At 46.2% G+C, this 11,882-nt stretch overlaps 2 protein-coding genes across 2 annotated transcripts in view; one reads left to right on the top strand and one right to left on the bottom strand.

Annotated features, from left to right (window-relative positions):
- Nucleotides 1-176: 176 nt before the first annotated feature.
- sox8a (SRY-box transcription factor 8a) lies at nt 177-2,263 on the top strand (the record flags this gene model as incomplete). The annotated part of the gene is made up of 3 exons (XM_083687099.1): nt 177-586; nt 981-1,228; nt 1,496-2,263. 3 exons carry the CDS (start codon nt 177-179, stop codon nt 2,242-2,244), a joined length of 1,407 nt encoding a protein of 468 aa, XP_083543225.1. The 3' UTR covers nt 2,245-2,263.
- Nucleotides 2,264-6,639: 4,376 nt separating this feature from the next.
- LOC310816720 (arf-GAP with dual PH domain-containing protein 1) overlaps nt 6,640-11,882 on the bottom strand; it is a 14,994-nt gene continuing 9,751 nt past the window's right edge. The window contains exons 5-11 of the mRNA XM_083686999.1: nt 10,185-10,297; nt 9,674-9,820; nt 8,915-8,998; nt 8,688-8,750; nt 8,515-8,586; nt 8,168-8,396; nt 6,640-7,890 (exon numbers count right to left, since the gene is read on the bottom strand). Of these exons, the coding sequence (XP_083543125.1) occupies nt 7,862-7,890; nt 8,168-8,396; nt 8,515-8,586; nt 8,688-8,750; nt 8,915-8,998; nt 9,674-9,820; nt 10,185-10,297 (737 nt within the window). The 3' untranslated portion in view covers nt 6,640-7,861. The remainder of the gene's footprint in view (nt 7,891-8,167; nt 8,397-8,514; nt 8,587-8,687; nt 8,751-8,914; nt 8,999-9,673; nt 9,821-10,184; nt 10,298-11,882) is intronic.

Below are 11,882 nucleotides of genomic sequence, written 5' to 3'. Positions count from 1 at the left end.
TGGGGGCATTGTATGTGTCTTTACAACAAGGTGTATGTGTCTTTACTACAAGGTGAAAACTAAGAACTCAAGGTTTGGGATACTACATTTGTGGCCAATCAGTGCGTTGTGCGTAAAATGCGCATTTGGAGAAATTTACAGACAACCAGATATACCAAAGCAATTGTGCATTTAATATGACCGAGGAGCACAGTAAGTCCTTCGCTGACCACCCGTGCAGTCCAGCAGGGACACCTAGCTCGATGTCTCAAGACGACTCGGATTCGGATGCCCCGTCCTCTCCAACCGGCTCCGACGGACAGGGGTCAGGGCTTCTACCCGGGATAACACAAAAACCGGACATCGAGGAAGACGACCGGTTCCCCGCTTGCATCCGAGATGCGGTGTCTCAGGTGCTAAACGGATATGACTGGTCGCTCGTGCCGATGCCCACCCGAGGGGACCGGTCTTTGAAAAACAAACCCCATGTGAAACGGCCGATGAACGCGTTTATGGTTTGGGCGCAGGCGGCGCGCAGGAAACTAGCGGACCAATACCCGCATCTTCACAACGCCGAGCTCAGCAAGACTCTGGGGAAGCTCTGGCGGTCAGTACATATTATGGAATTTATATTTCTTAAAATAAATGCAGCTTTCTTTTGTGATTTTACGCAGCATGGTAGCGAATTGTATTCTTGGAAATGGTTTTAGGACAAACCTAAATCATACAATAATAATTTAAAAAAAAAAACATAATGCATCAAAGAGAACAATATTGTCTATCAGTGTTGAGGAGTAACTCAACCTGAACTCTCATCATTAGTTCACTATCTATCAGGAATTTTGTCCCAAATATTGCAAAAATAGTTTTTCCATAATCAACTACATTTTTGATGTTGTTACATTAGGATGAATGATGGAGATTATAATAATTACAACATTGACATACAGTACAGCATTGTTTATCTGTTTCTGTTTAATTTATATTAAAAAAAACTCCAGCCTGCTCTCTGAGAGCGAGAAGAGGCCGTTTGTGGAGGAGGCAGAGAGACTCAGGGTCCAGCACAAGAAAGACTACCCTGACTACAAGTACCAGCCTCGGCGCCGCAAGAGCACCAAGCCTGGCCAAGGTGACTCAGACTTGGGGGCTGAGCTGGTTCACCTCCACCCAGGACAGATGTACAAGGTGGAACCAGGTCTGGGCAGACTGGCCACCATGGCAGAGGTGCACCATCATCCAGAGCGTATGGGTGAGTGGATTTAACCATCAAAGTAAATACATTCCTTCATTCCTAATCAATCAACACACAATAGCAGCATGTCCTACAGTAACATTTTCTCTCGGGTTGGTCTAATGATTGAAAGTGACCTTGGTGATGGTATTTCTGTCCCTGCTGTATGAGTATCTATTCCTCACTCCTTTACGGGAGAGCTGGGCTGAGGTGTTCGGTATCCCTTCTGTGTTTACAAACATGTCCTTATGTATTAGTAGTATATCTGTTTTTTCTATTATACAGGTCAGTCTCATGGACCCCCTACACCCCCCACCACCCCCAAGACAGAGCTGCACCTGGGGGTGAAACATGAGTGCCGGCGCCCCCTGGACAGTGGTCGTCAGAACATCGACTTCAGCAACGTGGACATCTCTGAACTCAGCAGTGACGTCATCAGCAACATGGAGGCCTTTGACGTCCACGAGTTCGACCAATACCTGCCTCTAAACGGCCACAGCTCTGCACCTGTGCCCCCGGAGCACAGCCACGGACCCAACCCCCCCTCTGGGTCCCTCAGCTCCTCCTATGGACATGCTCACTCCGGCGCCTCAGCGTGGGGTCCGAAAGGTGCTGGAGCAGTGCCCCTTTCCTCTTCCTCGTCCTCATCCTCACCTCCTAACGGCAGCGAGGCGCCTCATCAGAGGCCTCAGATCAAGACAGAGCAGCTGAGCCCCAGCCACTACAGCAGCCACCCCTCCCACCCAGGCTCCCCCCAAGCCCACCCCGACTACACCCCACTGAGCTCGGGGACCTGCTCCTCCTCGGCCCCCTCCTCCTCCTCCATCCCCCAGTGTGACTACACAGACCTGCAGAGCCCCAGCTACTATAGCGCCTACCCCAGCTACCCCGCCGGCCTCTACCAGTACCCTTACTTCCACTCCTCACGTCGACCCTACACCAACCCTCTCATCAACAGCCTGTCCATCCCCCCGCCCCACAGCCCCACCACAAGCTGGGAGCAGCCCGTCTACACCACACTCAGCAGGCCTTAAGCTAAGCAGCGGCTGCACAAGGCTTACATGTACACTATGCTTTCTGTTGGCTCAGTGTGTGTGTGTGTGTGTGTGTGTGTGTGTGTGTGTGTGTGTGTGTGTGTGTGTGTGTGTGCTACAGGCGAGGCTAGTGGAGACACACACACACAGACACACACACACACACACACACACATTGTCAGAACAATACAAGACCAAGTGCCTGCTGGTTTTATAAGGACAAACAGAGATTCTCAGAAGGTTCTTGTACATCCATCCAAGAAGTTTATGACTGGTACGACCTTCCCAATTGTGCATCTATCAGGACAGGATTATGCACGAATCCTCTGTGAGGAAATACACGGACCGCATTTCTACCATATTCATCTTTGTTTGCATTTCAGAAAGATTAAGATTGAGTCATTATGCTAACTTTTTTGTTGATTCTCATACATAATTTCATAACATAACACATTTTTACTTTGGGATGAACATTCTAGCTAACAAAACTACCAAACTAATAGTAACTCTGGTCTGTCGTTCCATTGACAGACCAAAAAGAGCAGTGGATTTTCACTTTGATGCAACAGGTGTTATAGTACAATCCTGTTTCCTGTGAATGGAGATTACAAAATTTCAGGGTTGAAGAAAAAATCAGTAAAACAATCTGCCATAGGCTACCGCACATGATGGACAGGACAGCTGGACTGAAGAGAGACAGACCATATAGCGCGGCCAGCTAAGTCCTGTGCATCTGCTGCACTTGTCAAGATCTGAAGAAGACATGAACGTACCAAAACAACACAGCAGTTCTGTATGGATGAAGGTTGTAGTGCCGTATTGAAAGAAAACGCCATTCACAACAACACTGAAAGACTGGTCAATGGACATTCCAGGTTTTGATTATTTGACGCTTATACTTGATTCTTGTTGACCCGACTGGATTACTTGTATGCTGGCTTTACAAGTAATGGAATAACTATAGACTCACAGCTGGTGCTTGTACAGTACGTGCTTTGATAAAAGATTGTTTTGCTTTTCCACCCATGAGAATAGCACTGCATATGTATGGTGCAGTTCCCTTTTGTTGCACTGGAGAAAGATTATTGTGTCATTTAAAGGGGCAATCTGTAATTGGTACATACTTTTTTCGACTTTTATATGAATGATATGTAGAGAATTACTCATAACTTAGAAATGAGCTCAGTTCAATTGTCTTACAGTACCTCATAAGAACCCTTAGTTTGTAAACAATGCAATTATAAACAAACACTGAATAGCTTCAAAACATGGTTAAAACTGTATGATAATCTCATGGATGGCCAGTCCTTACATCCATAGCTCTGTCTATGAAATTGAGAGTGGTTAGATTTCTCCAGCCCCATCCCTTAGCTGTTTACCCAAAAAGTGGCGGGGAGCCCGCTTTGTTGTTGTTTGAATTACAGATTGCACCTTTAAATGTGCTGTTTATCTGTCTTTGTGGGTGACCACACACTTATGCTGTTGTGAGTTTGCCTTTATGATGACATTGCTGAAATCCATTTGTCTAAACTCCAAACGAGAAGTTGTGTCCAATTGATCACACCTTTTTCTGGTCGTTCTGGATATATTTACTGACAGATAAATAAACATTAATATTTTTGAACAGTTTCCGCATTTTCTTTAATGGACAGGCCTACTGTACAATACAGACACTGTATACATAACCACATAGCTAATGTAGCTATCACACAAATCAAATGTCAGAGATGTCTGACATTGACGCATGGCTGTTAGACTGCTATATTTACACTCACATCGTGCTAAATCCCCAACCTTTTTGCCCCATGGGCTTCAATGCCAATAGATGGCTGCTGATTTGAGGTTCCACCCATTTTTAATGACTTCCTGTATGGTGCAAACCCCTGGTGTGACTCAGTACGTTAGTGTCTATGGAGTTTGCCTGGCCGAACAGGTCGCCAACGACAACAAGCAGCCAGACAGAACCAACATTGACTTACCCATGATTCCACAGGACTCTGGAGCCAGAGTGGAGGCTGGATACATCAGGAGATGGGGACGCTCGCTGTGATTCGCTCAGGCCACACACACACACACACACACACACACACACACACACACACACACACACACACACACACACACACACACACACACACACACACCACACACACACCACACACACACACACACACACACACACACACACACACACACAGGTGTTGAATTGGAGGGAGACACAGTTGAACTCATTTGGATGGATGAAAACACACAGTGGCAGTTGCATACATTTCAGTACAAAATCATGGAAAAAAACAAGCAATTTTGGGGACAGGTCCACCACCAAAATCCCAATTTATCCCCTTGACACACACCCTCACTGACACACTCTCCAGACCCCATACAGCAGCTGTCTTTGCTGGTCTTATATCGTAAAATTCTCTCAGGATATTCCAGATTTTTTCAGTTCAATTAGTCTTGGTAATTATGTCTGTGTACGTTTTTCAGATATTTGCCTATCAGTAGTTACCAAATGTTACCAATCAGTAGTTGTAGTAAAGCAGACAGCATTCACCAGTCTTTCATTCCGTTGAAGGCAATAAAAGGGATTCTTGTGTGTGCGTGTGTGTGTCCAAAGACTGTTCATGAGATTAGCCGTAGCCTCCCTAGCCTTCCACTGGGCGTTAATATCAAACAGCACCTGATTAGGTGAGGCTCCAATTCATCAGCTCCATTTAGCTCTGTTTCAGGGCAGACTTGGGTGCTTCAGTAACTGAACGGTCAGAACGGTCAGTAACTGAAACCAAAGATGACACAGAGAGAGGTATAAGTTTCTTCTTCCCCCCAAAAAATAAATAAAAATGTCCACTAACACGTTGTCACAATGCAGTGTAGGAATGATATAACAGGAAGTTACTGTAGGGTTCCTATCCCTAAGAGCTTTGCCTTCGAGTGGTCTGCTATGGTTGACAATGGCAGACAGAGTGTGACCGCGAAACCTCACTGTGGTAACAGAGGTAGACCACTCCACATCGCCTTGGCGCCAGTCCTTGGAAAAGCATCCCGTCCTCATCTCACAGACAGATGGCCCATCTTAAAGCCTGACTAAAAATGCCATCCCATTGGATGACCACACATATGTGTGTACTGTATTCTCCACATATGTTCAGTACCAGGGAACTATTTTGGATGTAGAATATAGTATAAGCAAAACCTAAATAGCATGCCTGTGTTTAATTATGGTACACAGATACTAAGAGGTACTGTAGATAGAAAAGACAAAACAGAACAACTCCCATCTTCCACAGTGCTGCCACCATGTTTACGCAGCGAGCCCAAACATCACTGGTGTCCAACAGGTAGCAGAGAGACTACATCGGAGGGGGGAAGAAAGGGAGAGGGTTAAAAAAAAGCGAGGGAAGGAGAGAAAGTGAAGAGGGGTAGAAAGAGAGGGTAACAGAGAGTGAAGGCAGCATGTGCAAGCGTGTCTCAGCTGTTGCTATGACGATTGGATCAAGCCTGACCCATGGAAGCTCTTAATCCACACACACACACACACACACACACACACACACACACACACACACACACACACACACACACACACACACACACACTCCCTAGAGGAGTTCCCGCCATTTTGAACCACATGTTGTCCTCTTATTGTGCGTTCACAATATCAATGCACACATGTTTGATACCATTCCTCATTCCTTTCCATGCATTACAATGAGCCCGTCCTTCGATTTCTACCTCCACCAGCCTCCCCTGGAGAACAGCTTTCCCATATGTACAGTAGAAAAAGAGACGTTGATTGGGCAAATATTCAAAACTATGCAGACAGATCCATCAACATCGACAGATGAACATACATACCCACACAGACACACTGATGTGTTGGGCCTACTGTCTGTGTGTGTGTGTGTGTGTGTGTGTGTGTGTGTGTGTGTGTGTGTGTGTGTGTGTGGCGTGAAGTAAGCTCACTGTAGCTCATGTCTATGATAACATTGGTCCCCCACACTTCACAACTGCTCAGTCACACTCCCCACCCCCCTCTGAGTGTCCAACCCTGGCTTAACACTGGAACTCTCCCTGGGTTCACTGGCAGCTGCCCCGCCTGCTTCAACTGCTTCTTCTAACAGCAGCTGTGTGATGGCTTCCTTTCCTTAACAAACACACAGAGCAATGGAGTGGACACACACACACATACACACACACACACACACACACACACACACGCATGTGCGCACACACACACACACACACACACACACACACACACACACAGAAAAATAGCACATTGAGCACATTATTAGTGGATCAAACCAATACAATGAAATAAACAATATTACTTTCACAATATTTGTTTTTATGTTGATATCAAGCTTAAGTAAACAAGACAAAGTCAATGGGATTGCTGTCAGCATTGTTCCATCTCATTGTGGCAGAGCCATACAATCAGGATCTGTATATTACAGTATCCTATAGTGCCCTCTAGTGCCTACCAATGGGTAAAACACATTGATTTTAGGGTCCTTAATTTACATCCAGTACTGTAGGCTACTACATCCAATTCAGTGCCACGGAGATGACCACTGTGATCAAATGCCTTTATCAAACAGCTATCAAAGTATGACATCAAATAAATGACAAATCTTTTTGCATAACTCCAAAGCAGCATTCACTGTGAATCAGAATATGTACAATATTTTAAAATAAATTATCAACAGTCATAGAATGAGTCTGACCCTGCTTAGAAGCATAAGGAGTTTAAGAATGTAAGTCCTGAAATTTGTGTGTGTGTATGTGTGTGTGTGTGTGTGTGTGTGTGTGTGTGTGTGTGTGTGTGTGTGTGTGTGTGTGTGTGTGTGTGTGTGTGTGTGTGTGTGTGTGCGCGCGCGGACTCACTCGCTTGCATGCATGCGCGCGTGTGTGTCATGTGTTTCTCAGCACCTTGGAAATTCAGTTTAATACAGATTCCATGTCAGCCTGAAATATGTCATTTTTTCCACATCAGCAATAAAAAGAAAACACTTCACTCCTCATATATCACTGTCACAGTGGAGGCTGATTGATGGAGGTTGAAATCGGAGGATGGGCTCATTGTAATGCACAGAATGGAATAAGGAATGGTATCAAACAATTGATAACATTCCTCGTTCCGTTCCATGCATTACAATGAGCTTGTCCTCCAATTCCTACCTCCACCAGCCTCCACTGCACTGTCATCAAAACTGTACATTCAATAAATTACAGTATTAGGCTAGCACAACATGACTCAAGTAGGGATCAACCACTCACAACACTTAGAATGGGGGTGCAGTGGGAGAGTCTAAGTGGCTAGGAAGGGAGGGGTGTTTGAAGTATACAGGAGGGAGCAGCAGTAGTGATGACCTTCCTCTGACCCCTGACCTCTAACTCTTAGGTCCTTTTAAAATAGAGGACGGGAGAGGTGGAGGGGAGTCCTTCTCTCTCTGTCTGTTTCCGTCCCTTTGTTTTTTTTTCTAGTCCATCGTTCCTCGCATTGAGCTCCATTGTCTCTGAGTGTTCAGTTTGGCTTCTGTAGATGAAACCTGTCTGGTCAGTCTGTGTGAGACTAGATCTGTCCAGTGCAGTGATAGCTCCTCCATCTCCAGTCTCAGGGCTTGTGTTTGAAATGAGCCTCCACTGCAACAGGGAAACAAGAGAACATCAGTTCCAACCACAACAGTGGAACATCAACATGACCACAGCAACGTAGCCATTTAGTATTGTGCTTCTGGAAAGACAATATCACTCGACAGTAATAGGAAGTAAATAGAAAGTCAACACACACTCCGTCTGCAATACTGCCACCATAGACCAAGAAACAACCTGTCAATCAAGTGATTCATAAATCCAGACTCCTGCCATGCAGACATCCAGCGTGCGTTGCTGTACATTCCAGACGCCACGCGGCCTTTACCTGCGTACTCCTGCGGCCTCATGGGCCGGTTGATGACCCTCTGGAAGGCGGCAATCCAGTCCTTCTGCTCCGCCTCCGTCTCACAGGCAAACAGGAACTTCCTGACGGGTGTTACTATGGTGATGCCATGGTTCCAGCGGTAGCCCTGGGTGGAGGGGGGCAGGCCAGGGAGCACGGTGTAGCTGTTCTCTTTACTCCCGATGAACACCTCACCACGCGCATACGCATCCTGGGGTGGGAGGGAGAGACAGAGAGAGGGAGATAATGGATAAGTGATAAGTTGAGCACAGAGAGAAACAACGACTAACAGACAAGTCAGGTTAAGATTTCTAGAACTATCTTCTCACCAGAGGGTCTTTGAAGTACATGAGCCTCCGGTCGTCCATGGTGAACCACCTCTTCTTAAAGCCCTCTGTGTGCTGGAGGGGGAGAGAGAAGGTCCAAACAAGGTCATTTGTCATTGGAGCTTTTGCTTTCATTTACCTATAAAGATGACAACAGAGCCAGAGGAGAAGCAAACCTTTGGGCCTGTTTTCTCCATGAAGCCCTCCTTCATGAAGTTACGGGTCAGTTTTGGCACCAGCTGGAGAATGAGAAGGCAGAAGTATTTAGTTGAAAAGCAGTAGCACTAGAACATAATAGAGGACACTTCTAATAATAAGATACGATAAATTCAGCTTGATAATGATAACAATAGTTATCAAAACTAAACTAAACAACTGTCTCCATAGCGTGTTGTGGACTGACCTCCTCATCATTGGCTCCAGGGAAGGCCACCTGTAGGTAGTGGAACCTCGCTGCTCTGATAGCATTGAACCAGTCCACCATTTCCTGATAAACGCACATGCGCGCACACACACACACACACACACACACACACACACACACACACACACACACACACACACACACACACACACACACACACACACAGAGAAGCATCGTAGATAGTCGTTGAGATATAGTCAGACCTAAGGTAAGAAATTATAAAAATGCTACATTTCTTTCATTGTCATGCAATCTGTTGGTACAGTATATTTAGCATTGACCAGCAGAGGGGGCTGTATGTGCCTATCTCCTAATACTCAGAGGAGACCCCCATTGAGAGTGATGATCTGTGTCCTCAGCACTAAAATCCCCAGATAGAGACAGTCAGCCAACAGCCCTTCACAACTCCTGCCAAGTTCCTCTGCTAGTGTGAATCATAGACCGGCACACTGAGAAGATTACACTGCAGGATCTAGTGGTATGTCACTGTATGTCACTGTGGAGAACATGGCTACTGATCAGACTCATTCGGTCATCCAGAATAGAGAGTGTGTGTGTGTGTGTGTGTGTGTGTGTGTGTGTGTGTGTGTGTGTGTGTGTGTGTATGTGTGTGTGTGTGTGTGTGTGTGTGTGTGTGTGTGTGTGTGTGTGTGTGTGTGTGTGTGTGCGTGCGCGTGTGCTTGCGTGCGTGCATTCGTGCGTTGTAACCCGGGGATACTCTCTGGTTGTCCACCTCACCTTGGAATCACTGTGGTAAACGAAGATGTTCCTGGTGCTATTGTCTCTCAGGTAGGTGATCTGCAGGCCATACGGGTTCCCGATTTTAGCTGGCTGGAACGTGGCGTTGAGGGTCTCAATCTTCATCACCGCCTTGGGGTCCCTCGCCTGGCGGAAACACACATACAGGTCATATAGTAGGATATAGAAAACACAGAATACATAGAAAAAATACATAGAAAAACATATAAATGCGAGATAAATGCAATATATATGCTTAGACAGACATATGGAATATGCATTTGGATCTTGTTGCCTGGTGGACAGACACCTATTGAGTATGACGGTGTGTGTGTGTGTGTGTGTGTGTGTGTGTGTGTGTGTGTGTGTGTGTGTGTGTGTGTGTGCTATGCCAATAACCAGAGAATAATTGTAACAATCTACAGTATTGTAGCCCAGTGTTCCAGTGTTTACGCGTGACCGAGTGTGTTGTTAATACAGGTGTGTTTATCCATGCGACCTGGATGCTTACATCCTGCTTGTTGAAGTACTTGAGGGCTCCCTCTCGCTCTGTCAGGATGAATTTTCGGCTGAGGAACTGACCGTTGTCTCGCCCCCGTTTCCATAGAAACCCCTCTCTGTATCCTAGGTACACACACACACACACACATCAGGAAGGCACACACACACACACATTAAAAACAAAACCAAAAAACTCACAGTAGACGAGAAGAAAGAGCAACAACAGGAGACAGAGATATGGAGAGACAGATGGAGTAAAGGTCAGAGAGAGAGAGAGAGAGAGAGAGAGATAGAGAGAGAGAGAGAGAGATAGAGAGAGAGAGAGAGAGATAGAGAGAGAGAGAGATAGAGAGAGAGAGAGAGAGATAGAGAGAGAGAGAGAGAGAGATAGAGAGAGAGAGAGAGAGAGTGGGAGGGAAGTCGGCAGGGAGAAAAAGATCACAGGAAGAATAAAAAACTCCCTGGTTCTAAAAGTACATCCTTTTACATGTTAATGACATACTGCTCTATTTCTGTCTCCCTGAATATAAGCCCTTTTAGGTCTATTTCTGGAGCTTTAAAAGGAAGTTGTTTAATTATATGAGGTGGCAGGCCAGAGGAGTAAGTAATTCATTACAGACACACTCCTCCTTCCACACACAGGATCTCTCTTTATCCCCCTCTCTCTTTCTTTCCCTCTCACTCTCTTTTGCTTGTTCCCTCTCTTTATCCCTCACTCCCTCCATTCCTCTCTCTCTAACACACACACGCACAAACACACAATATTCTCTTTCTTTTTAAAACACATACACAAGCATGTGTTAGTAAGACATACACACCCCTATTTTCAATCCCTTATCCCCATCCCTCACCCTTCAGGTTCCCCCTCCCCCCCACCCTCATCCTCCCCTGTCCCCCTGTCATGTGTTCATACCCCACCCCAGTCACAGAGCTTGGTGTCTCTCTCTCTCTGTCAGTCAGAGATGAATCATTCACCTAGCATTACCTCATCGATCAATAACCCCCCGCCCCTTCCCTCCTCCTCCTCCTTTGCAAACAGAATCAATACTGCCATCGACCCACAGGGGGCCCATTTACCTCCAGCAACCCTGCTCTACAGAAGCTAACTCCCAACTTCACCCAGTTAGGATGCCTGACTATGCAGCTGCTGCTCTAGGTTGGTAGGTAGGTTGGTAGGTAGGTAGGTAGGTAGGTAGGTAGGTAGGTAGGTAGGTAGGTAGGTGGGTAGGTAGGTAGGTAGGTAGGTTGGTTGGTAGGTAGGTAGGTAGGTAGGTAGGTAGGTAGGTAGGTTGGTAGGTAGGTAGGTAGGTAGGTAGGTAGGTAGGTAGGTAGGTAGGTAGGTAGGTAGGTAGGTTGGTAGGTAGGTAGGTAGGTAGGTAGGTAGGTAGGTAGGTAGGTAGGTAGGTAGGTAGGTAGGTAGGTGGGTGGGTAGGTAGGTAGGTAGGTAGGTAGGTAGGTAGGTAGGTAGGTAGGTAGGTGGGTAGGTTGGTAGGTAGGTAGGTAGGTAGGTAGGTTGGTAGGTAGGTAGGTAGGTAGGTAGGTAGGTAGGTAGGTGGGTAGGTTGGTAGGTAGGTAGGTAGGTTGGTAGGTAGGTAGGTGGGTAGGTAGGTAGGTAGGTAGGTGGGTAGGTAGGTAGGTAGGTAGGTACAGAGATATAGAGATGAATGCGCACTGTACTCTCCAACCCCCTTCCACTACCCTGATCAGG

This window comes from Argentina silus (assembly GCF_951799395.1).
Source record: "Argentina silus genome assembly, chromosome: 16".
In the NCBI taxonomy this organism is placed as follows: domain Eukaryota; kingdom Metazoa; phylum Chordata; class Actinopteri; order Argentiniformes; family Argentinidae; genus Argentina; species Argentina silus.
This window is presented reverse-complemented; position numbering and strand designations above follow the sequence as displayed.